A 27,488-nucleotide genomic window follows, 5' to 3' on the forward strand; every position below is an offset into this window, starting at 1 on the left:
AAAATAAGTCTGTTGTGCCCACTGTGGAGAGAGAATTGTACCTGGTGATAAAGGGACAGCAGGTTTTGGACGGCATCTGTGGGCAGCTAGAGCAGATTGGTTATTTGGTGATGACGTACCAGTGTTCTAGTCCCCCTGAGAAAGGACACATGAGGATAAAACGAACATGCCCTCAGCAGCACTACCAGCAGGGGCAGTGCTTCCTGGGCAGGGAGACGTGAGGTGGGGTCAATAGCAAAAATCCAAAAGCAGGAAACACAGCTGGCTAGCTCTCAGGGAGGGGATCCTTTCTGGGAAGATGACACACAAACAACAGCCTCCCCCCACATAAGCATGATAAGCCTGGAAGTTCAGCTTCCAGGTGTTGGGGGGGAACTTCACCTTTCGTCTGAAATCAGGAGCTGTGTGATGGCACACATCAGACCCCAACCTCATCCCCCCGCCCCCCACACACACACACCCTGAAACAAAGTCCCAAACCTTCCTCGGAGAGGGAGGAAGAACATTTGGAACAGAAAGCGCATTCCATCAGCTTCCGATCCAGAGGCAGGCAGAGCTTTGAGACCACAGTCACCTCCGTGCCAGGTAAGAGCAGAACAAACCAGCTAACAGCATGTCTTGATCCCTTTGGAGCTGTTCTTCCAGGTCCACCAAAGCTGGATATTTCAGCCTCTGCCCAAGGTTACTAAAAATTCTGGGTACCTTGGTATTCCCCAAATGTCTCACTGAAGTAACATCTGCTCAACATCAGAAGATGTTTCCCCTTCAGGGGAGTTGAGTGGTTCACGTACAATAAATATACAGTAAATACACAAAGTGTCCAACTCGCTGAGGAAAGTCCTGGGTTTATAACTTCAGGGTGAAGTGGGGAGAATGACAGTCTCCTACAAAATCTGCTTGGAAGTTGCCCAGTTGTATGAGAAGTCCAACATCAGAGTTCATAAAGCCCCTTGGCTCCCTAAAGGTGGACCTTGACATCAGGAAGGGTAAATTCCAGCCCCCAAGTGGTGAGACTCTTCTGCAGACACAAGACTTCCCCTCTTTATGCTGGAAATTCCAACACAAGCAACTTGCTAGTTCAGGAACAGTACAGCTTTAAGGTTCTTTTTTTTTTTTTTTAATGCACATGACTCCCTGAGCCCTCAAATACCCTCCTCCCTCCTCCGGATGCCTGAAGTTCTGTCATTAATCATTTTTACCCGTGAATTAGCAAAGCTTTCATCAAGCTCCTCTCTCAAAATGCAAGTACTCCTGAGAGAGATCACACATTCAGGGCCCACCACCACGTCCTCCCTCACAGGGGAAGCTAGGAGGGGGATGCTCTGAGGATTGGCGAGAGAGTAAAGGCCTGGAATGGGGGAGAGCACAAGGAAAGGAAGACAAGGATGTGAGACAGACTGGACCGACTGCCGAGGGCCAGGCCCAGGGTGCCAAGTATACACCCCTTTGAAGTCATCCATGGCCATGTAAATCACACATGACCCCATCCAGTGCAGGGACAAACCTATCTTTGGGTTTGGAGGTATGGTGATCTTTTACTTAGCCTCCAAACCAGAACACTTTTGAGAGTAAAACGGGATGCTCTGAAAAATTAAACCTGGATAATAAGTATAAACAGGGACTGTCCTATCCCAGGAAAACCCAGAAGTAGGATCCTCTCTGGGACCACTATGGACAAGGACTGAAGCCTTACCACTTTGTTTTCTTGTGTTTTTGTTTTTCATGTATTTTTTTTCCCTCCAGTGTGTTACTCAGTGCTTCTCTGAAGAGCTAGTTTTCCCAGCTGAAGAGACACGAAATCTCCCAAACCTGGAATCCTTGACCTCAAAGACCAGTAGCCCAGAGACTGGGCAGTTCTGATAAGAAGTTCCAGGAGGAGAGCCCAAGGAAGAGCACCCAGCTGAGGGGCTAGAGAACCTGTGGTCCTAGCACACAGAGGACACGGGGCAGCTTCGAGAACACCCCACTCTTCTGCAGACAATGCCAGTAGTCTAGGCCAGTCCATGGGCCTGGTCATTTCCGGACATTCCCGGTATGTCCAACTGCACTTCCAGTAGACAGCAGCTCTAGTAGTCTCAAGGTCCCCGTGGGGCAAATCCATAAGAGAGGTTTCTGTGATTGGATTTTTAGCATAGCGGAAGGATCAGTAGTATAGAAATGGAGCAGACCATCACCACCCCCCAATTTAGTGAATCACCACATTCTGCACACACACACACACACACACACACACACACACACACAGGTTCCAGGTTCTCTGATGTCCCTGTAGAAACACACAAAAGAACGCTCAAAGGTGCAGCCGGAGCTATCAGGAACCCACTGCTCAGGGCAGAAGATGAAACACCTTGCGGGAGCAGGAGGTGGGTCACTGTCTTCCCACCCTGACGACACTGCCAAGTTGGAGGAGGGCGGTCCCCGCTCCTCTGCAGACTCCGGCAGCGAGTGGCACCCAGCCAGCGTGGTCCCACTGTGCCGAGTCACAGGCAGCACCCCTCCCTTCCTCCACCTCCTGGCAGTGGGAGTTGGGGTCACAAGGGCTTGTGAATCACAGCAACACCTAAGATGAAAGGGGGAGAAAGTTATCATCTTAGCTTCTCCGAACTTATTCAGGGTCACAAGGAGTTCATGACCCACAACATCCCAAGCTATAGCCACGGGAAATGGGCACGATTTGTACCCAAATGCTGAAGGGCCTGTGGACTCAGGCTGCCAGCAGCTGGCTGTTTCCCGCTCTAACAGCCAATTCTCCACAAGATGTTTAAACACAGAGCACAGCCCCTCAACACCACAGGTGAGTGATCTCACCCCGCATCATCACACTGACTCACATCATATCGTAGTGACCCCCCTTCCCAACCCCAGCACTCAGTGTAATGACACTCAGCACCCGCACTGGAAATCTCACGGCTCTAAATCTGTATCACTTTAAGAGAAGTGATGAGTGATACATGTCTCCTTTTAGAAGACACTGAAATGAAGTAGAAAGAACAATAGACTGACTTCATGGCAGCAAGAACAACTGAATTCCCATCCTAGCTCTGCCACCAGTCAAGCTGCATTGTGGCTTCAGGCAAGTCCATGTACCTCTTTAGGCTCCATTCCCATATATTCAATGTCATCTAACTGAAAGACCCCTCCAATGCTAAATTCTATACTTGGATAAACATTCTAGACATGTCTGTATGTGTTACTGTTTTGGTCAGGTTGAACCACACTCAACAGCTAACTTATGAGCCTAAAATCTTGCTTGTAATGGGCTGCAGTTATGCATCAGATACTATAGGCTGATTCATCCAACATCCCTTCTACTTGCTCTCCTCTGCTATAGAGACCAGCAAGTTATGAGCTCAGCTTCCCAGACTACCTTGCAGCTGGAGGTGCTATGTGACCCAATCCTGGCCCATGAGATTGTAACTACAAGTCTGCCAGTGCTGCAACTTTGGTTTTCTTCCTCGTCCTGCCTGGAAGAAGCTCACGCAAGGTGAAAGGGGCAGCAGCAGCAGCTATTCATAAAGCTGGCAGGACAGAAAACACAGGAGAAACCTGATTCTTCAATGACAGTCTGAGCCACCAGGCCAGCCGTGGACTCCTTTCTGCCTGGGACAAATACATACATACAAAAAAAGATACTTCCTTATCTAAGCAAGTATCTGTCAGTTTTTCTGGTACCTGCAGCTGAACCAAATTCTAACTTATAGTTAAGGTGTAACTAGGAGTCTTATTTTAACATATTACCACCACTATCAAATCTTCTGGTTGAAGATGAGATTGAGAGAACATTGCTAAAAGAAAGCCCAGGACACCCCAATGGTGACATTCTGCTAAGACATGCATTTAATGTTAATTCCTGGATAAAGCCACAGACATAAAATATTAGAAGTGGGGAGAACCCAAGTCCTCAGACCCAGATGTGCTGCCTGACCTTGAGAACATCTTGCCTGCACCTGAGGCTCCTCTTTCTCAAGGGAGCATGTCTTTAAAAAGCAGGCTCCTGTATTGCTTTTTATATAAACTTTCTCTTCTGATTCTAAAAATAAAATATTCTCATTATGGAAATTTTGGAAAACCCAGAAGAACACCAAGAAAAAGAACTTTAATCCCTACATACAAAGAGAATCACCGTTATCTTCTTTGGAATATTTCCTGGCTTCTAATAATAACCACAATCACTGACTGAGTGGTTTCTACCTGCCAGGCAGGCACCGTGCTAAGTGCTTTCCACGTATTATCACGTTTCATTCTCACAACAGCCCTAAGAGGCTTGATATGATTTTATTCTCATTTTACAAATGAGAAAACAGAGGTTCAGTCAGACTGACTACCTTGCCCAGAGTTCCAGTGCTAGTGGCAGAGCTGGGACTCAAATTCAGATGTGACTCCAGTATCCATTTCTGTAAGCAGGGGCTACTCTAACCCCCATGACCCAGGACTGCTCGACTGAGCTCACGCGGTACGTACATTTTGCATCATCCTTTTCTCAACCAGTCTGTCACAAACATCTTCTCATATTAAAAACACGTCCACTGTATAAATATTCCACAACTTATTTAGCTATTTCCCTCATGTCAGACATTAAGTAATTCTCAGTTTTTTGCTCCAATAAATAACTTTGTCCATAAATCTTTGCATTTTAGGCCATATCCATAGATTCTAAGATAAGAGATTCACTCAGTCAATGGGTTTGAACACAAATCGCACCTCTGCTCATCTCCTTCCCACCTACTTATGGGGTGGGCAAACAGTAAAGAAATGGACATGAAATATTCAGCACTTACACAAAATTCTAACTACTCACACCTGCACCTTCCCCTCTCATTAAGCCTCACGTGGAGCCAAGGTCGGCTCGCTCACTGGCCTCACTGCCTCATACAGGAACATGCCCTGTACTTCCCACTTCAGCTTTGGAGAGAAAATGACAGTGCTGGTTTTTAATAATTAACCATGAGAACAGAATCACTCTAGGACCAAAATGCCTCTAAAATCTTTTCTATTTAGTTGAGAAAAATCCTAAATGAGAAAAAAATTTTTAAATAAGTTCATTAATTGAATCCTTGGGCAGACAGAATGCGATACAAACCCCTTTGAGCCTGCATGGCATAATCTTCCTTTGCACTGAAATCCAAACAAGATGGAAAATGGGATAAGAATACCATTGGAGTCATGATGGAGATTATACATGATAATGGTCATAAAATACTTAGGATGATGGCTGGCACATTGTACATGCTCAATAAATAAACATTAGCTCTAATTCTTCCAGTTTCTGGAGAACCAAATACAAGGAGCTGAGTTCTTGGGTTGGCCAAAGAGTTCCTTCAGTTTCTAAGTATAAATAAAAGACACATTTTTCATTTTTACCAAGAACTTTATTGAACAACGTATTCACCGTTTTGTTCCACTACCTTATGACATTTTTCAGGCAAATTCATAATTCCACCTTCCCAAAACCTTGTATCTTTTGAGCAAAGAACTGTTCCAGGTGCCTTTTACAGTCTTCCAGGAAATTGAATTTTTTTCCATTAAGAGAATTTTGTAAAGACCTAAATAAATGGAAATCCGAAGGTGCAATGTCTGGTGAATATAGCGGATGAATCGGAATTTCCCAGCCAAGCTGTAACAGTTTTTGCCTGGTCACCAAAGAAACATGCGGTCTTGCGTTATCCTGATGGAAGATTATGCATTTTGTGTTGACTAATTCCGGATGCTTTTCATCGAGTGCTGCTTTCAGTTGGTCTAAATGGGAGCAGTACTTGTTAGAATTAATTGTTTGGTTTTCCAGAAGGAGCTCATAATAGAGGACTCCCTTCCAATCCCACCATATACACAACATCACCTTCTTTGGATGAAGACCGGCCTTTGGTGTGGTTGGTGGTGTGCATTTCGCTTGCCCCACGATCTCTTCCGTTCGACATTATTGTACAGGATCCGCTTTTCATCACCCATCACTATTTGTTTTAAAAATGGAATGTTTTCGTTATGTTTAAGTAGAGAATCGCATGCGGAAATACGGTCGAGAAGGGTTTTTTTTCCGCTTGATTTATGTGGAACCCAAACATCAAAGCGATTTACATAACCAAGCTGGTGCAAATGATTTTCAACGCTTGATTTGGGTATTTTGAGTATGTCAGCTATCTCCCACGTGGTATAACTTTGCTTGTTCTCAATTAATGTCTCGATTTGATTGCTATCAACTTCAACTGGTCTACCCGGCCATGGAGCATTGTCCAGCGAGAAATCTCCAGCACGAAACTTCACAAACCACTGTTGACACATTCGATGAGTCACAGAACCTTCTCCATACACTGCACAATCTTTTTTTGGGTTTCAGTTGTGTTTTTACCTTTCTTGAAATAATAAAGCATACCATGCCGAAAATGTTGCTTTTTTTCTTCCATCAATATTATAAAATGGCTACACAAAAATTCACCAATTTTGATAAGTTTTTTAAAAAATGCACGCTGATATGACAGCTGTCACAATACAATCTAACAAAATTGTTTCAAATGATATTAAAGACAACTAAGCGCTACTAGAGCCATCTTATGGAAAAAAATGAACAAACTTTTTGGCCAAACCAATACTTCATAGATATCTATGTTTGCTTGTCTCCCTATAGACCCTCAACCTCAGCCCCACTGACTCTGATCCTGTCCCCCACACCTCATCAAAACCATCACACACCCCACCAGGAATAAGCCTCTACAGCCGCCTCATTCCTCCCTCTTCCCTCCAGCCTCTTGCTTAGAATGCTTTTTCCCCCAACCCTGAGCTATAGTAGCACAAAAGGCATGGGCTTAGGACTCAGACCTGGGTTTGAATTCTGACTTTGACATTTTTTTAGCCACATGGTCTTGGGCAGATTACTTAAACATTCCAAACCTCCGTTTCATCATCTATAAAATGGAATGGAGTCTCATTCAACCAGAGGGTTGTTGAAAAGATAAGAGTGTATGTATACACTGTACCTAACAGACTGCTTTGTGGCCCAGGGAGTGGGCACCTGGCAAAGGGCAGCTACCTCTATGACTGTGACCCACCCTCAAAGTTTAATCAGGCTCCACCTCTTCCAGGAAGTGTTCCCTGACTCTGCCAGTTTTCGCATGTCATGTCCTAAAGCCTGTGCAGTACATTTCATTTAGATCTTACATGTACATCATCTTGTATTTCCTATTTTTGTAGGCAGGTCTTATCTTTCCAATTTAATTTCTGGAAAGCAAGAACTGTATCTTATTCCACCTAGGGGCCCAGCACAAAACAAATCAGGAAGGGCAATGAAATTCTAAAACCTCTTATGACAACTCAGATCAGTCGGAAGTGGCTCCCTGGAACACTGTGTCAAGACTTCTACGGCTACATTCAGCTTCGCTGGGGAAACGAGTGCTAATTATGGGTATCTGTCGTGGGCGCAGAATGAAGGAGTGGTGACATGTGACAATCATCTGCCATGCCTGAAGGAGGCACTCAGCCCCAAGTTAAGCAAGCTAACCTAGCCCCCACCTGCCCCACCCGCCCTGGGCCCCAGGATGGGGGTGGAGCACACTGACCTGCATAGCTCCGCCCTGTGCTCATGTTGCTTGGCAGCAGCGTCCACTTGTCAGTGACAGGATTGTAGTACTCCACCGAAGCCAGGTTACAGGATCCATCATCCCCTCCAACCACATACAGGAGCCCATTCACTGCACAGACCCCTGGGAATCAGAGGCCAGAGAAGGCATGACAGCAGGAGCAGCAAGGGGATGGACCAGAGACAAGTCTGGATTGCCCTGGAGGCGCTCTTCCTCCCCTCCCTGCTAGAATAACAGACAATTGGCTCCTCGGGTTTAAGTTTGCTCAACAGAGGAACACACAACAGCCACTGGGATCTGAGGATCCCCCTTCCTAACAAGGTCATGTCTCTGACGAGGGAGCTTTCACGACGACATAGCCCCACAGATGTTCCCTGCCCTTGACCCTATAAATAGGCAGAGCACTGTAGGTACAGACCCCATTCTACTGCAGCATTGCCCACTGGTGCATGCAGGCCTCCCACGCCCAGTCTGAGCTACGTGTGGAAGGAGACAACTCAGGGGATTTCACGTACACTACTTCTACTCTGCTTGTTAGCTGTTCCCTGATAAACCATTTTATCCACACTGTGGGGCACTAATGGTTGTGTCTGTGATCCCTTTACACAATTGGGGTCTGAATCCACATACAGTTCCCAGGGAAAAGGCTTCCTACCCACCCTGATCTCAGAGTGAGCTGGTTTGGCGGCAAGGTCTCATGTAGCAGTGACTCAAGAGTAGGAAAATGTAAGTACTGCTCATCAAGATTTAAAAGGCCGTAGTCCAATATACTGTGTATTTTTTCAAAATTAGACTCAGGGATTAACGATGCTCAAAAAGTAGTAATTATCAGTGTTGGTGAACATACTCTCAAATACTGGTGAGTATAAAATGCATCACCCTCCTGGGTGGTGTCAAAAGTACATATACTCCCTCTGATTCAAAAGTTTCACTTCTGGCCTTTTATTCTAAAGAAATAATTTTAAATGTGTGCATTAATTAGCTATAAAGACTATTTATAATAACCAAAGCATTACTTAGAGAAAAGATAGAAATGACCTAAAAGTCCAATAGTAGCTTGGTTATTTAAATTATGTTATAGCCATTTAGAATAATAGTATGTAAATATGTTTAGTGTTATAATAAGATATTCATAAAAGATTGTAAAGTAGATTAAAAAGGCAGGTTATAAACCAGTATTACAGTATGATTCCATTTTTGTTATAAAAAATAGAAATATCTATATGTGAATGTGTGTATACACATGCATTTACATCTAAACCTAATTCTTGAATTAACTGCTTGAAGGTTCTGTAATTCCTCACTCATGTGGCTCAAGGCCAAATGCCAGGTTATATCACAGCAGGCTTAGACAATGAGCAAATTAATAAACTCCCCTCTTTTTCTTGTTTATGCTTTCAACAAGTCAGCTGCAAGTGGGTTTAGCAAGCAGGTAAATTTGAGTATAAAGGAAATAAGTCTGCCTGAAAGTCACCTGCTTGTATTTCCAGCCTGGGAAATTGGGCTAAGCCAACACTATGATAGAGTAAGAAGGCATAAAGCAAGATATACCAACATAGGACACAACCCATAGGGCAAAGTTCTAAAAGGAAATGGTTTAATAGGGGTGTCAGGCTCCACGCATAAAAAACCTAAACACTCTAAGGAAAATCATTCCTACAAGAAGGAAAAGGGGAAGGGAAGGGAAGAAGAGACAGAAAATACAAAGAAGGGAATAAGGAAAGTGGTCCTATTGGAGAATGGATCACGAATCCTTTCATGGAAAGGATTCCATAAAAGGAGGGAAATTGGTTTCTGGTGGGAGGTGAGAGGTTCTCATAGCCAGACACTGGCAAAGAAAAGATAGAACCAAGTGTGATTGTCTGACACTGTCCACACAGCCCTATGCTTAGCTAGCCAACAAAGCCACTGGGCGGGGGGCACAGATGGCAACCAGAGGCTCTTCTGGGTCTGTGTCCATCTATGTGCAGTGAAAGTCATCATCCTTCACTGGGAGGGAAGGAACCCTCTGCATCTAAGAGGGGGTCCTGTGAGGCACCCCGTGGCTAGCTTTGTGGGTTCCAAGCTCTCCCCTGCCCAGCAAATGGACACTCCCTACTCAGGGTACAAGCTCAGCCCCAGGCCCTGGGAGCCTCTCCCCTCTGCCTCTCTTCTAGAGCTAGTGTTTGCAGGGAGAAAACACCCACAACCTCCCCCAGAAGGAGAGAAGGAGGGAGCAGTCATATTACCTGCATTGCGCCGGCACATGTTCATGTCTGCCACCTGCTTCCAGGTGTTTGTTCCAGGATCGTAAACCTCGACACTCTTCCTCACCAAGGGCCCATCGTGTCCACCTGTGGCGTACAGCTGCCCGCTGAGGACCCCAACCCCTGAAAGGCAGAGCACAGAGTCCCAGCCTCAGGCTGGCTGCAGCGACCAGAAACCAGGAGGCCTGGCGTCCAGTCCTGGACAGCTGTCACCGGCAGGGTGACATGGGGAGTGCTGTTTTGTCACCCTGGAACTCAGGGTCCTCGTCTATAAAACAAATATAATGACACCTACCTGCCTCATAAAATCAACTTGAAAACCGCCAAATATAAAGCAAATATAACCTCATTTCTATTCAGACACATAAAAATAAATATTCTATATATAATATATATAGGTGTGTGTTTGTGTGTGCGTGTAGTATTATATATATAATATATATAGGTGTGTGTTTGTGTGTGCGTGTAGTAAAAAGAGTTGAAATGGAAACTACACAGCAGGTGTACTGAGATCATTATTGCTGAGGCCTCCCTGCTTGTCTTGAAGCAGAAGCTGTTCTTTCTGCCCCCATGCTCTCCTCCCTAGATGGCAGAGGGGCACTGAATCACTCACAATGGTGGTAAGCCTGAGCTGAGGGCCAGGACTGCATCATTTACAGGTTTTAGCATAACCTTTTAACATCCTCTAATACAAATCAAGGAAATAAAATCCAGAAAGCAGAAGTGCCTAAAAAGAGCAGCTGACGTGGTGGCCGGGACACCTGGGTTCTGGACCTGTGTCTCTAACCTGCCCGCAGGTGGTGCTTCCCTTTCGGGGCCTCAGTATTCCAACTGTATAGTGAGGGAGCTGGACTAGATAGGTAGTTCCAGTGGACCACAGACTACTCCACTGCGTGGACAGCTCAATTAGCTGGGGAATTTTTGAAAACACAGATTCCACAACCTCACTCCCAGAGACATTGGTCAGGAATCAGAAAAAGTACCTCAGGTGATTGGAATGTGCAGCCAGGTTTCAGACCCAAGGACTAGATTTCCAGAATATAAACTTCATATGGACAAGAACCATGTTTGTCTTATCATGACTGTTTCCCTGTGCGTGACGGTACGTAGTAGGCTCTCAACAAATACTGTTTGAATGACAAGATGTGTAAAATCCCACCAGCAATTACGCAGGTGTGCAAATGGCTCCTCGCAGTTGCCCTAAACTAACAGCAGATGGTGGTGGTGTATCAACAGTGGCTATCTTACGGACTTGAGTTAAATAAAATTCAGTGTGTTCCCAAGCTGCCTCATCTTCCTCACCTCCATGTGCAGGAGGAACTAGCACATGCTGGGACCCAGAAATGGCCTCTTTTCCTCACAGCCATCTGCTAGCACTGCCCACACCCTGCTGAGGAAGCAAGCAGCCTTCCAGGCATTCAGGGGCACCAGTGCCCTTCTGCAGCCTCCTCTGCCAATGCTCACACAGAGCTTTCCTGGACCTAGAGCCACAGGGGCCCCTGCTGCCAGGGTCTCTGGGTCTTTAGCCACCAAAGAACACCTACCAGGACGAGTATGTGGGTTCCCAACTCCAGATGTGAGGCTTCTCCAAATCTTAGGGATGTGAAGCACTAAAGAAAGGCTGCCCTGGGAGCCTGAGGGCAGAGCACTGACAGTGACCTGAGGAAAGAACCCACCTCCGGGAGAGATACCACCCCTTAAATCGAGGTCACTGTGCCTCGTGAGAGGCAGGAACAGCCCCAGTGATCTCCACTCAGCAATAACCCCTGGGCAGCCTGACAGAGACAGAGCAGCAAGGCCTCCAAAGGCAGCTCCGTCCACAAGATGAGCCTGAACTTTGTAAGGTGGGTCTGTGCTCGTGGCTCTGTCCGGAGCTGGCCCTCCACGCTTCCTGCTTGAGGCGCTCCTAGAAACAGCCACAGACCTCAGTGTGCTGCTCCACTCCTGCTGAGCTGCCCCTGCCTCCTTGGGCTTTGAACGCTTTCTTGCACACCTCAAGTCACACACAGGATTTCCAGGAAATACAAAGAAGACTCTACCAGTACCATAAACCAAAACTACTAAAAGAGCCCTATGATGGCAGGAGAACCAGAGGATCTGTGAATTGAACTGGGCCCTAGGGAACACCTATTGCAACCCACTCATTTCACATCTGAGGAATCAGAGGCCAAGACCACAGGGACATTCGAGCAGACCCAGAACCAAGATCCAGCCCTCCTGACTTCCATGCATTTGCTGCACGTTCAGGAAGGGCCAACCTGTTGGGATCAGCAGAGACGAGCTCCCTAAAAATAGCCTTCCAAACACAAATGTTTCTTAAATGGAATCATACAGCATTTTCTTTTCTAACCAGTGAGCATACAGTGGTTCTTGAAAAATATTAAAATAGCATAATTTTTAACGAATACTAAGGAAGTGGTCATGTGTTTGGTTGTATAAAATGAGATCACAACTCAATCTTCAAAAATACAAAAAAAAGATAAAGTAATAACATGGTGGGGAAAAGCTCCCCGTTGTGGCTTCCCTTCCCAGAAGTCACATGGCCTTCCTGCCAGCCAGGTTGGTCATCAGCCACCACTCCCACAGGAACCGGGAGCAGAGAGCCAGTGCCCAGCCTCCAGCGCCTCCATCTGCCCTCCCAGACCCTTTCCTCTGGGCCCCTAGATGATGGGGCAGACAAAGCAGGGAAGAAGGGGCTGTTGCTCCACTTCCTGGAAAATCCCAAAGGACCACACAGCTCCTGGTCTTCCCACAGGAGGCGGAAGTGGGCCCCATGTGGGGATTTATTCTCCTCCCATGCGGGGGAGGAGGCTGAAGTGAAGAAAAGTTGGGGGGAGACATAAGTTTATCTCCAAATACTAACACTAATAGCTTGGCTTTCAGCCCCCAAGACAGAGACAGGCAAGTTTAGCTTTTCCAAGGAAGACTGGGACAGCCATGCTTGTCACACTACTTCATGAGAATGAGACTCTGATAATCTGGGGTCAAAAAAATCTAACTTCAAAATGAAACAAACCTGAGTAGGAATCCCAACTCTGCCAGTGACTAATGATACGACCTTGGGCTAATTACTCAACCCCTGGTTGACTTACTTTCTAAATCTGTTAAGTGGAGTTATGTCGTGTCTACCTTGCAGGGCTGTGAAGAGGATTAAATAAAATGAGGCAAAGAAAGTGCTTATTAGGACAGCACCTGGCACATAGCAAGCTTCACTTTTCAAGAGATGCAGACACCTCCAAAGAAATGGAAGAGATGACGATGAAGGGAGTATGATCTCATCTGTTCTCTACCAAAGGCATCCCCCCGAGAAGGGTTAACTCCTAAGTGCTTGTGTCAGCTGCAAAGATGCAAGTGGGATTATATACACTGAAAGGAGAGAAGAGGGAGGGAAAACAAGGTAGAATGTTAAGCTCTTGGCCTCCAGACCCACCTGTGAGATCAGACACAGCCTGCCCCCTGACCTTCCCCCCCGCCCCGTACCTGCACCGCTGCGGCGAGTGCTCATGTCTGCCACGTATGTCCACTCATTGGTCGCTGGGTTGTACTGCTCCACGGTGCTCAGGCACTGGCGGGAAGCCCCATCATAACCCCCAACGGCATATAGCTTCCCTGGAACAGACAAAGTGGCTGAGGGTGGTGCTTCAGACTCGCATGGAACTGGAGCGTGGCTGAAACTCCACTTGTAACTCACTGGGGCACCCTCACCTCCATCAGGGTTCAGGACCCCCTCCCCCAGGAAGACCACAACTCCCTCCCCAACCAGGGTAAGCATGCTTCACGACTCTGTCTCCTACTTCCTCTTAAGCTCTGAGTTCCTCCTCAAAGCAGTACTGAGCCTCTTTCTCAAAAAGCACCCCAAACACCCAGTGCAAAGTGATGACGTGCTGTCACTGGGGCTCAACATATTCTTGCTAGTGAACTCATTAGATCTTCTCCAGAACAAGGCACCGGAGAGATGGAAAGCTTGAGAGCCCCAGGTGCAGCCAGGCAGGCAGACTTTCTGGGTAAAGGCTCACAACAGCAGACAGAACAAATAAGGAAAAATATTCTCCAACAAGAACCCAAACATTGTCTCCTCCATGTTTTGTACTCTGTCCACAACCCGGGCAGGCAGAACGTGTGAATGGAGTGCTCTGTGTGCACTGTGGGCTGGGTTGGCTGGAATTTATCTGCAGACCCCCTTTCAATCTCTGAGCCATGCACAAGACCCCTGAAGCACCATCACCTATTTTTAAAATAAAACACCATAAACGGCTATCAAAGAGCATCAGTCTGTTCTGAGGATGGCGGTGAGGTTGGGCAAGGGGGCAGGAAATTGGTATTTGAATGATCTCAGAGAGAGATTCAAACATTTGGGTTTAACATGTAGTCTTAGAATACAGTGGGAAGGTCTCTGTGTGTGGTGTGTGTGTGTGTGTGTTGGGTGTGGGTGTCCTACCTCACCTGGGGTCTCAGTCCTATGGGGGACCCTGGAATTATAATAAGGATCTTAAACACTAGCTACAGACTAAATAAACCCCACCAGATGCAAATCTACTTAACAGGGTTACTCAATCAAAAGATTTTTTTGGTCACTATGTGCTTTCTTAATGGAGAGATACCAAGAGTACAACCAGTATGTGAAAAATCTGCAATTATTTTAAGTTAGAAAGAGATTCTCAGGCTCAGAACTATGTTGTACCATCAGGACGTTTGCTGCATCAGATGTAAAACTATTTCTTCTTCTATCATTGAGCCTGGTTTTGGGTTCTGCCCCCACAGCCCTCTCAACCAGCCCTTCTAGAAGAAAGGGACACCTCCTGACTCTGCCCTCGCCTAAGCCAGAGGGCAAAATCCTGACTCAGAGCTCCTCCAGGACCCAGGCTACTCTCGTGGTGTGTGCTGGCTCAGAGGTAACCACCTGCCCAGCCAGCTGTCCATCACTAGGGAGGAGACAGGCCTGGGGTGTGGAGGAGAAGAGAAGCTCCTGAGGGCAACCCCAGTCTCTGTAACACACGATCTCCGCTCTGCGGGGAGCTTCTGCCTAATCTCCCAGCCTCACTGTCCCTCTTCCTACGTAGAGATTCTTCAAGGCAGCCAGTAGCAGATGATCCTGATTTTCTTTCTTTTTTCCCCAGTGTTATTTAGGCTATGTAGCCATGGTAAGGAGACGATGAGAGGGAGGCGGGTTCTGTGCAGACAGCATGGGGAGCTGTATCTTCAGGGCCATGGGGAAGGAGCGTCCACTTAAGATCCTCCCTGGACATTCTCACCAAAGCTGTCCATTGGACTCTGCTGCCCCAGGGTGACTCTCAGCCGAAAGAGCTTCAGATTCAGGTTGGACAAGATAAATAAATCCCCAGTCTGTCCTCCGGGTCAACAGGGCGTGCTACCACACAGCGCTTCTGCCACACAGAACGTGCTCGCAGAAGGCTCTGTCAAGGGGAGCATTTCAAATGAGTACCAGGAAGGTATCTCCTCTAACCCCCATCAACCATTCCAACTCTGCCTCAGCTGAAAAAATACCCACTCAAGGTTTCTCCTTTCAGGGATACGCTATTTTTAACCCCAACTCTATTGTTTGATATTCCTGGCTAAGGAAAAAGGGGGGAAATGGGAAGGTGGCTAGACAAAGCACTTGCATTTGGCAGACAAATCAATTTTTGTTCCAACGGGAGGATGAGATTGCAAGAAACAATTTTATCTCGGTAGGAGGACAAAAATCCTTGCACTCACTAAGATGACTCATTCAGTATGTTAGAACAATATACTTTTAAATTAAAATTTAAACTACATAATACTGGTATGGACCAAGAAATGCAGCGAGAGAAAAGAATCTTTATATTAATGTCTAACTCACCGCACGTTACACTCTCCCCGAAGCACGTGTATGTGTTGTGTGTGCACGTGACATAGAAAATGCCTGTGTACATGTGTGAATGCACAGATTTCCAGCTAAATTCCCACTTCAGGACAGGCTAATGAATCAGTGTTGTCCTGCAACGTATAGCGTTTTAGTCCAAATAATACTCTATGCTTTAATACGTTGAATTCATACATATTTCTAAAACGTCTCTCTATTAGCATTTGCTAATGGTCTGAGTTGGGAGTTAGAAGACCTGGGTTCAAGGAGTGGCTGTGCTATTTACTAGCATGGGGCACATTGATTACCCCTCTGGGACCAGTTTCCCCTTCTGGAGAATGGAAAAAATCTAAGTCCTGCCCATCTCCTTCAGGAGAGTTTTAGGAACAAAATGAGAAATTGGAGATGAAAACCGTTTAAAAACTACAGTGCACTATCTAAACAGGCCCCAGACCTCACCATTCGCTCCTGTCTCACCGCACACACCTTTCCTGACTAGAGCAGGACCCACCAACCTGCCTTGCAGTGACTAATCAGAACTGGGGAAAGGTGCCCACCTCACTCGGGGCTCTGTTAATAATGCTCAACATATGAACATGAGGACAAAATTAAAGAAACAATTGACTCTCACCCCCTCCACATTATACTCCTAGGTTATATCTTGACTCTGGATTCCCCAACTCGTAATAGAGACAAGTGGCCAAAGCAACAGGCCAGCATTTCCCCTCTAGGCTCCTCCTACTCCCCCCAATCCAGCTCACCCACTTTCCAGCCTTGGACCAGTAGCTTCACCTTTCTGAGTCTCAATTTTTCTCATCCGCTAATCAGGATACTAGTATCAGACTCAGCAGTAACGGGAGGAATAGAGTCGGGACACCAGAAGAAGGCCCAGGGGCCAGGGCAGGCCACCACCCACTGCCGCTCCTTACCCTCTACGACACCCACACCCACACTGCTCCGCCGTGTGTTCATTGGGGCCACGAAGAACCACTCGTTGGTCTTGTAGCTATAGGCTTCCACCGATGCCAGGCCTGGGAGACAAGAGACTCATGAGGTTTCTATGGTGCCAGGCCTCATCCTGCTGTGCGAACAGTGAGGATGGGGGAACAGTGCAGACCTGGGGGCTGGAAACCTGGGTGTACAACTCAGCACTGCCTCTGCCTCACTGTGCAGCCCGTGGCACCTCCCTAAACACATTTGCACTGTGTCTGCCTGAGGGGACCACTAAGACCTGACCTAGAGGGTGGGCTGTGAGAGGCCCAGGGGTATAACGTAAATCATAAAACCGACAGAATGGAATAAATACCTGAGGTTGCCTCGCTGAACACCTATTCTATCCCTCTTTTCCCTTGTCTTCCTCTATTTTAGAGGCTGGAAAGCTGAAAACTTGTCTTCCCAGAATCCCTTGGAGCTGTGGGTGACCAAGTCAATGCAATCTAAGCAGGATTTCTGAAACAGCCTTTGCTTTTCTGATAAGCCCCCACCCCCCCTTCCTGCTTCTTGCTACCTGGAACACAAATGAGTTGGCTGTATATAACAGCCACCTTGTGACCATGAGGATAAGTCCAAAAGACTCTTCAGGAACTTGGCCCCAGTATCCTTGAGCAACTGGACGAAGGTGGCAACTGCCAACCTCTGAATTTCTTGTTTCATGAACAAAACAAAAGCTCTCATTTGTTTAAGCCACAGTTTAGTCAGGTTTTCTACTAGCAGCCAAAAGCAATGCCTAAAAGAAACAATGCCCCACTATCCTTTGTTCTCTTTATTCCCAGTTCCCACTCAATAGAAGCAGCCTCTGGAGGGGCTACAGATCTTGGAATTAATGAAACAGGCAAAGAGAAGGCTGAAAAAGGTTACCAATTGGTGAAGACACAAATGAAATTTTAGAGAGGTAAAATATATTGTTTTTCATGTCACTGGGGGCCAAAAGATATCACTTTAGTTTAACAGAGTTGCTGTCAACAGAGGCATCCACCTGGAGATAATCTCTCCAAGTCCATGTCCACTAGTAGTTTCTGATTCTCACTTTGGAGCTAGATGAAAGCCAGGAGCAGGGGGACGCTTCTGCAGTGGCACAAGCTAGCACAGCTTTGGTGGGGCAGCAGAAAGGGCAATGGGCAAAGGCTGTGTGACCTGAGCCAGGTCTCTTCCCATAGCTGAACCTTAGCTCCCTCATCTGTTCAGAGGAGGGTTCAGACCACTGCTCTAAGTCTCATCTCCGGAATAAATGGCTTAACAGACACTGGAAAGGAGAAAAGGGCCTCTTCTGAGGGTGGGGTCCTTCCTAGAGCCCTAGAAATGACAGCACGTGGGCAGTTACATATTCTGTGTGTAGGAAGGTGTGCCTCTGACGCGCAAGCTGGGGGAGGAGGAAGGATGGGTATGCTCTTGGGGCAGTACCTGCAGAGGGACCAGCGGTTGGCCCAAGAAATGGCTGACCAAACCACGGTTGCATGGAAGCTGTGTCCTAGGCTGGATGGGGATTGAGTCCGGGACCTACCAGTACTGCCATCAAAGCCCCCGACAGCGTAGAGCAGGTCGTTGAGCACAGCTGCTCCCAGCGTGCTCCGGCGCTCCTGCATGCTGGCGATGGACGTCCACTGGTCCTTCACCCCGTCATACACGTCCACTGTCCGCACACGCAGTGAACCATTGAACCCGCCCACGGCGTACACGTGGCCAGCCATGAACACCACACCTGAGGCACAGGAAACCAAGACATCAAGGTCATCTCAGACAGCTGATGACTCACGTTAATGAGTGACAATGGGGGAACGAGGCAGGCATGTAAATAATTCACCACAGAAGGTGATCTCCAACTTTAGATATTTGGAAGTCACTATGGGACTCACTGGATTTCTTCTCACATTTGCATTTCTAGTTTTGTTTGATTCAAGCAAGTACTTGGATTAGCCTGAAGTCCCTAAGCACATGAGAACTGACCCCAGAAGGTGCAGCTAGAAACTGTGCAGGTGGGGAAGGAAAAGGAAGGGAGTGTGGAATGCACAGATGCTTTTGGAAACAAGGAGCAGGACTGTGGCACCCAGTAGAGACCTGCGGTGGCAGCAGGGGTGGGGTGGAGTGGAAAGGCAGCCTGCACACCGGGAGGCAGTGCGGCTCACCTGCTCTGCATCTCCTGGAGGGGAGCTCGGCAATCTGATCCCACCGGTCCTCCTCAAAATCATAGCACTCCACACTGCGGATGGCCTTGGGTGCCTGGCCGCCAACCACGATCATGACCTCCAGAAAGACAAGTGGACATTAGCTGGGTCTCCCCAACATCCAGATTCATGGGTCATCAATTCCTGTTATGTCCACATGCTCACTGCCCAGGGTCCGTGGATGATCTGAGATGCCAGTTTACAGAGCTATATACATGAAGGTGCTGCCCCTAATCACCAACAGGTCTGAACATTCAAGAAAAGTCTAAGGAGCATCTTCCCACAGAAACACAACCATAAAGTCTACGCTTCCCAAGTGCCCCTGCTCAGGGCTGTGTTGGGGGTATAGCCACTTGGGGCATCTTCTGCAATCTGAGTGTCCTTAAGCATTGGGGGCAAGGGGACTAAATTTTAAATCAAAACAAAATATTCCCATATATATATATCAAAATATTAATATATTTTGGAATAGAGTACAGAATTTGGATGCATTTTTAAGATAAAATTAATTCAAAAATATTTCTGAATGCATAGATTATAGGGAGCACTTATTCACTGCAGTATGGGAAACAATTTGTAAAACACCGCTTTGTGGTGGTCACCACAAAAATGCATGTAACTGATGATGTTGTGAAAAAACAGTGCTATAGTATTATTTCCACAAGTAAGGTGGTAGCCACCACTGCCAGTCATCTTGTGAAGTATGTTGTCATTTGTTTGTCACCACAACTCTGCAAGGTAGATATTATCGTCCACGTTGACAGGTCAGGAAAGTAAAGCTCAGAGAACATAGGTAAATTGCCCAAGGTCACACAGCTAAGAGCAGCAGAAGAGAGACTGAGAGCCAAGTGTACCCGACACAGGGGTGAGTGCAGCCCCACCTCTCTCCTGCTCCAGAGACAGGGTCTATGCCAGGACAGCTCACTACACCGTGTTTTTCAAACTGCAGGTCACATTTCATTGGTGGGTCACTAGATCAATTTAACGGGTTTCAACCAGCATACGTTTTAATAGTACAGCACAGAAAATATAGTAAGGATGTTATTTCATGAAATACTTGTTCTGGTTATACATACATGTATGTATCTCCTAGAGAGCAATTTAGACATATTTCTTAGTGTAGGATGTAGTATTTAAAAAAAACAATGAAAGCCACTGTTCTGGCTGCAGCAACAGAACTTCAGCAGTTCACTGTGGTATCCCCATTGCTGTGACTTTTGTCATGTGTTATTAATAAATAAAAATTAAAGCACCAAAGTTAACAATAGTTTACATATGTCAGTAAGTCTGTACAAATTCATGGCTGTCCCCACAATGACTTCACTCTCACTCACTCATTCCAAGTTGCCTTCTTAAGTGGAGAGAAAGGGATGAAGTCACAGGCAGACAATCAATATAAGTCACAGGATCTTCTCATTATCTGTGGCTCATCTTATTTACCACAGTGGTTCTCAAACTTCAGTGTGCATCAGAATCCCCTTGAGGGCTAGTTGAGACACAAATTGCTGGGACCTACCCCACAGAGTTTCTGATTCAGTAGGTCTGAAGCGGGACTGAAAATATGCATTTCTAACAAGTTCCCGGTTGATGCTGATGCTGCATTTCCAAGAGTCATACTTTGACAACCCCTGTTTTAACCCACAAACATAGAGATTTCCTGATGATGTGCCATCAACCATTTTTGCCGTTATAATTATCATAGTGCTCTTTGCTTCCCTGCAAAGCATTTTTGGGGAGAAGAGTGATCATCAAAATCTGCGTGAGTGCATAGGAGTACACCCCTCAGCTGAACATTATCCACCATATAGGGAGACAGGTATAGGGCTGACAATCATTGCTCAAGATCAATTATTTATGACCCAAGATTCTAGATTCAGGCTCACCTACTGCCCATGTGGGTGGTCACTGGTCATCAGAGTTAGTCTACAGTGCTTCTGTGACCGAATGTAAGTGACCAATGTTCAAAAACTCAGAATTCCGTTCTGACTTCCGGAACATGCCAAAGGAACCCAGGACACATAGTCCAGACTTAGAGCTGTTGTTGCCTCCAGAAATAAATGTTCTGCATTCAACTTTCCTCTGCTCAGAAGGTCCACTGCTCTGTGTCAAAAGCAGCCCTTTTCAGAGAGACACAGAATTCTACATTCCTTCCCATCTGTAATTCTTTGCTTAGGTAGGCATCCATGAACAGTTCAAGGGGGATGTTAATGAACACAGCCTCTTGGCAAACTTCAGACAATGCCCAACTTATTCCTCCAGGGCTGAATGACCCACATTCATAAACATACCTAGAACTTGTACTGTCTTTCTGGTTTTGAGTTGGTAAAGTTGAAATGAAGTCAAACCATTACAAGGATTTTCTTTGAAATCTGATTTTGGGGCTAACTGGGAATAAAACTAGTTTTTAGTTTTCTTTCTGCAGTGACATCAAGTACCCAACACCCTCTCCTTGAAACACTCTTCCCCCATCTGATCTCCCCCCCCCACAACACCTGCTTAACTTTCAGGTCTCAGTTTACACGTCACTTCCTCCAAGAGGACCTCTCTGACCTCCAAAGCTGAGTTACAGGTCCTTCTCTGAGATCACATATGCCCTGGGTTCTCCCACTAAAAGTGCCCCACGTTGTGCTGTAACTGTCCAGTAACCTTGTCTCCCTTCTAGACAGTGAGCCCTGCCAGAGCAGAAAAATGTACCTGCCTCAATTACCAAGATAACCCTAGGGCCTTAGGGTACCAGGTAAAAGTGATGACTCAAATATTTATTTGGAATAAAGAATAAATGAATAGTAAAGATCACATGCAAAAAGTTAAATGAAAAAATAAACAGTTACGGGGCTTCCCTGGTGGCACAGTGGTTAGAAGTCTGCCTGCCAACGCAGGGGACACGGGTTCAAGCCCTGGTCCAGGAAGATCTCACATGCCGTGAAGCAACTAAGCCCGTGCGCCACAACCACTGAGCCTGCACTCTAGAGCCCATGAGCCACAACTAATGAACCCACGTGCCACAACTACTGAAGCCCACGTGCCTAGAGCCCGTGTTCCGCAACAAGAGAAGCCACCACAATGAGAAGCCTGCACACCTCAACGAAGAGTGGCCCCCACTCGCTGCAACTAGAGAAAGCCCACGCACAGCAACGAAGACCCAATGCAGCCAAAAATAAATAAATTAAATAAATAATTTTTTTTAATTAAAAAAAAATACACAGTTAAATAAAAACAAAAAACACACGAGCTAGAATGTCTCTTTCTTGGGTTAAAACATGTAAGACACCAGATTACAATTCTGGGGACAGAATTTGAGGAAAACAAACAAAAAGAGAAAGAGAGAGCTTTTCCCATCTTTTGACTCAACCACCAGAAGGCTGTTTATTCTTTGCATAAGCTGTCAAGGCTTCTTCTATAAACAAAAAAGGCAAAGCTTCAGGGGACTTAACCATGTCCCAGAAACCATCTTCTGCCAGGGTAGGGAGGTACATTCATATTGGAGAAAATCCAGCACTCATCTCTGAGAATTTTCATAGTAACACAGAAGCGATATTATAGAAATGCAAAAAATTTAATGTTAAAGTAAAACCTGCATAGAAAGACAAAAAAGATACAGAACAAGGTTTTCAAAATAAACTTGCCTTTGAGCTTATAAAACCACTGGTGAGAGACGACTTTTAAAATTCCAAACTTGTACAACAATCTGGGAAGAGCAATTATGAGGTTTCGTGGGAGTAGGACCATTGGTTTCTGAAAATGTGGAGGTAGCTCAAGGCAGAGGGAGGAGTAGGTATACTTTCTCCTTCTCTCGTAGACAAAAGAAGTCCAATTTCTATGGCCGGTCTTACAAAAAGCCATCATACAAGGAGCACTACGCTCATCACTGTGTAATTGTGCAGCATAAAAAGAATAAGTTTCCTATCTTGACTACTAATGGATGGTTGTTTCCATAGATACCTGATTTTAGCAACCTATTAGACAAAAACGAGTATTCCCCAAAGTCTACATGTATTACATCTCTGAAACTGTAAACCTCCAGCTACTTAAGTCTCTTCTTGTCAGGGCAAGAAGAGACTTGAACCGTTCTTTCTTGCAAGCCCACATTTGACATTTCCGGAAAAACTCAGGCCCAAAGACTTCAATAGGCATATTTCTTTCTTCCCCTGACACCCCTAAGTCCCACTTTACTAAAGATGTGTAATGTCTTTAATAGAAATTACTGAATCAGATCAGCTTATTAAATGATCACTATGTTTAACATTTATCCCTCAAGGTAACCCTGAGTAAGAACTACCAGTGGTCATATGGGAATCATAAAATACTAAAGAACTGGTTCCAGGCTAACAATTATGCTAAACCAAACATAACTTCATCACACTCAAGGACAGCAATGTACTTGGGAGCCCTGCAGGGCACCCAGGGTCCTGACCCCAAGTCTCAGTCATCACTGTGTTAAAGGCTGCAGACCTCTTGGTGAGTGGAGAGCTCTGGGTGACACAATACTGGTGAGCCAGACTCGACTGTGAGGGGCATGGCTACTGGACCACTCCCAAGGAAAACACTCTCATTTTAGAAAGTCAAATGGCCATTTACTTTAGGGACATTAGTGAGACCATGTAAAGACTACCTGATTCCTTGGGAAGGAAATTTCACTCCCAGCATAACAAGATGGTTTTTAAAAAAACATTTAACACTGTTTCTTTCACTTGGATGAGTCTGAACTCCACCAGTGTGACCGTGGCAGTGAAGGCATGTTGGTCCCTCCTCACAATATGACAACTGCTCTGTGTCTGAGAGCCATCAGGTAGCAGAGACTAGCCAGGGGAAGGGCAGGAAGTGAACAGCGCAGAGCTTTCCAGCCCATTTGTGCATCAGGACCCTAACCCTAAGTCATTAGACTCTGCACTCAGGGGAGTGGAACGACCCAGGCTCTGCATACCTTGTTCATCAGGCAAGAGTAGAGTGTGTGTCCAAACTCTCTTCCATGACCGGTGAGCTGGGCAGAAGGCAGGCCCAGCCAGTCGGTCCCTCGGGCCAGGGCAGGAAGCGAGAGTCTCTCTTACCCTGGTGCGTGGGGCCGCAGGGCTAACACCAAAAATTCATCCGAAGGAGCATGTCGAGGTAGAGGCAGAAGACTTGTCCCAGCAGGTTCTGAGCAACAGGTGCTCCAGGCAAGGTCTGACAGCCAAGGTGCACGGACCACGAGGGGTGAAGAAGCAGCAGCGCGGGAGCAAGACCCAGGGAGGAGAGCGGGAGTGGGAAACGGACTTTGGAGTCAGACACACCTGCGCTCAAATACCAGCCCCGTCACTAACTAGCTGTGTGAACCTGGGCAGGCACTTAACCTTGCCAAGCTCGCTTCCATCACCTAAAAGATCAGGATAATAGGATGTTCCTCCCATGGGTGTCAGGAGGCTTAAATGATATAAAGCATTTAGCACAGCGTTTGGTAAACAGCACACACTAAACGTTAACTTCTATTATTAGATCAACACCAGCATCATTACTACCATCTAAAGCAGTTGCTAAAACAGATTCCCAACAAATGGTAGAAAAGGACGCTTATGATCTGTGAATGGGAAAGTGAGCGCCAGTAATTCCAGGGATAATGATGGGGGTTTTTCAGGACCCCAGGGTGTTTCCCAGGGTCTTGCCTGGGTCCATTTAAAGGACCGAGATGCGGAGGAGCAGTGTCCATCCATGGGCCTGGCCCAGGTGAGAAGTCATCCTACCCACCCTGCCAACAGCCTTGTTTCCAACAGTGTCTTCTGAAAGCAGGACAGACCAACTCAGGAGGAAGCCACCCACTTCCAGCCCAAATGGCTTTTGGTGTCATTTTAAAGAGTTGAATAAAGATGTCAACTGCACTGAAATGACAGTGAAAAGTGCCAGATTCAGTACATCTCCAAAGGGTTTATTTGCATCTTCCTGGAACCTCATTTCTCTGCTGCCATCTGCAGCACAAGGTAACGCAAGAGTATCGTGAGTGGCTGGGAGACAGCCCCTGGTTGTCCATGGCAACCCAGCCTCAGGGAAAGTGCTGGGTGGTGAGCGTGTGGGAGCCCAGATGATGCCATTAGCTGTTCTGGCTTGAATATGTCAGTATGATCAATGCATATATGGCACAAGAAAAAAACACCCTTATTAGCCTCTGCAGCTATCCCAAGGCAGAGTCTTGCTTCTTTCAGGGAGGAGTTTTGGCTGGCAAACAGGTTCTCTGCTGAGAATTGCTAAGAACAGTGTGCAAATCTCTCTCCACCCCTTTGTTTCTCAAAGTCAGCTCTGTCAGAAAGCCAACTTGGACTGAATTCATGAAAGCACAAGCCAGCTGGCCCTTGGAATTCCTGTGGCCACTCCTCCAAGTAGCCCCATTGTCTCTCAACTTCTCTTCTTCCTCCTTTTATTTGGCCACTTGGATATTTCTATCTTACTTTCTCAGAGGGACTTCTTAAAAGCCCTCAGAGGGTAGGAATCAGGTTTCTTTCTACCCAGTACTCAGCTAAAATGCTTTTGTGAAATGTGGAGGCAAGGTCTGAAGTCAGTCACCCTGGACTTAAATCTCAGCTTAGCTATTTACTAGCTGTGCTTCCAGATACATCACAAATTCTTTGATACTGCTCCACTCAAGACATGGAACTTAATCACCACCCCCTCCCTTGAGTGTGGGGTAGACCTGCTGACTCGCACCCAGCAAATAAAATACAGCAAATGTGATGGGACATCACTTTGAGAGAAGGTTATTTAAAGACTACAGCTTCTGTCATGGGCGTGCTCTCCCATTCTTTTGCTGTAGAATCACTCACTCTGGGGAAGCCAGCTGCCATGTCATGAGGACACCCGAGCAGCTTATGGAGAGGCCCGTGGGGTGGGGAACTGATACCTACAAGCAACCACAAGAGTAAGCTTAGAATCAGATCCTCCCCAAACAAGCCTGGGGGTGACTGCAGTCCCAACCAGCAGCTCGACTACAACCTCACGAGAGGCCCTGGGCCAGGATGACCCAGCTAAGCCTCTCCAGGATCCCTGCCCACAGAAACTAAGATAACAAACGTCTGTTGTGTTAAGCCGCCAAGGTTAGGGTAATCTGAAATGCAGAAATTGATAACTAATACACAGCGAGTAGGTGACATAACCCGAGATCCAATTTCCCCATGTGTAAAAGGGGGATAATGACAATTTTGAAAATCCTATTAGATAATAAATGTAAATCACTCAGCTCAGTGCTTGGCACGTGCTCAGCAATTAGACCTGCTCCTATCATCTTTGTGGGGTTAGTACCACGTCATGGTCAAAAGCAAAGACTTTGAGTTGGCCAGACCTATAAAGAACTCTTACAACTCAATAATTAGAAAATAATTTTTTAAATGGGGAAAGATTTGAACAAAGACTTCACCAAAGAAGACAAACAAATGTCAAATAAGCACATGAAAAGATGCTCAACATCATTAATCATTAGAGAAATGCACATTAAAACCACAGTGAGATACGACCACATACCTACTAGAATGGCCAAATTTTTTTTAAATAGATAATACAAGGAGTGGTGAGACAGTGGAGTAACAAGAACTCTCATATGTTGCTGATGGGAAAGCACAATGGCACAGTCATCTTGAAAAACAGTTTAGCAATTTCTGAAAAAGTTAAACTTATAGTTACCATTCAGCCCAACAATCCTACTCCCAAGAGAATTTAAAGTATTTACCCAAGAGAAATTAAAATACATGTCCACACAAAAATCTGTAAGTGAATGTTCAAAGCAGCTTTATTTGTAATAGCCAAAAACTGAACACCCAAATGTCCATCAACCAGTAAATGGATAAACAAATTACAGTACATCCACACAATGGAATATTCCTTAGCAATGTAAAGGAATTAACTCTTAATACATGCAACAACATGGATGAATCTCAAAAACATGATGCTAAGAGAAATAAGGCAAGCTCAAAAGGCTACATATGGCATAATTACAATACATTTATGACGTTCTAGAAAAGAGAAGACTTTAAGGACAGAAATCAGATCAGTAGCTGTCAGGAGCTGGGGGTGGGAGAAGGCGCTTGACTACAAAGCAGCACAAGGGAACTTTTTGGAGTGATTAAAATATTGTATATTTTGATGAGGATGGTGGATATATGACTGCGCGCATTTGTCAAAATTCATCAAACTGCATCCCTTTTTAAAAAGAGCAAATTTTACTGTGAATAAGTTATTGTACCTCAATAAATAGGAATTTAAAAAAATATGGGATGTTGATAATGAGGAAAGCTACGCATGTGCGGGGGCAGAAGGTATATGGGGAATCTCTGTACCTTCCGCTCAATTTTTTAAAAAATATTTATTTATTTACTTATTTATTTGGCTGCGCCGGGTCTTGATGCAGCCCGCGGGATCTTTGTTGCTGCATGCAGGATCTGCATTGTGGCACATGAGATCTTTAGTTGCAGCATGCAGGCTCTTAGCTGCGGCATGCGGGATCTAGTTCCCTGACCAGGGATTGAACCCAGGGCCCCTGCATTGGGAGCGTAGAGTCTTAACCACTGGACCACCAGGGAAGTCCCCCCCTCAATTTTGCTATGAATCTAAAACTGCTCTAAAAATATAAAGTCTTAACTTTAAAAAAAAGAAGTAAATGTATTAGAAATGCATCTCAATGAGATGAATGAGATATTTCAGAGCTTTAATTAAA

At 45.9% G+C, this 27,488-nt stretch overlaps 1 protein-coding gene across 1 annotated transcript in view; it reads right to left on the reverse strand.

Moving 5' to 3' along the window:
• Positions 1-528: 528 nt before the first annotated feature.
• Positions 529-27,488, reverse strand: part of KLHL3 (kelch like family member 3) — a 113,581-nt gene continuing 86,621 nt past the window's right edge. The window contains exons 9-15 of the mRNA XM_061188220.1: positions 18,779-18,896; positions 18,157-18,354; positions 16,586-16,687; positions 13,295-13,423; positions 9,797-9,937; positions 7,548-7,691; positions 529-2,560 (exon numbers count right to left, since the gene is read on the reverse strand). Coding sequence (XP_061044203.1) covers positions 2,532-2,560; positions 7,548-7,691; positions 9,797-9,937; positions 13,295-13,423; positions 16,586-16,687; positions 18,157-18,354; positions 18,779-18,896 — 861 coding nt within the window. The 3' untranslated portion in view covers positions 529-2,531. The remainder of the gene's footprint in view (positions 2,561-7,547; positions 7,692-9,796; positions 9,938-13,294; positions 13,424-16,585; positions 16,688-18,156; positions 18,355-18,778; positions 18,897-27,488) is intronic.

Source organism: Eubalaena glacialis, chromosome 4, assembly GCF_028564815.1.
Source record: "Eubalaena glacialis isolate mEubGla1 chromosome 4, mEubGla1.1.hap2.+ XY, whole genome shotgun sequence".
In the NCBI taxonomy this organism is placed as follows: domain Eukaryota; kingdom Metazoa; phylum Chordata; class Mammalia; order Artiodactyla; family Balaenidae; genus Eubalaena; species Eubalaena glacialis.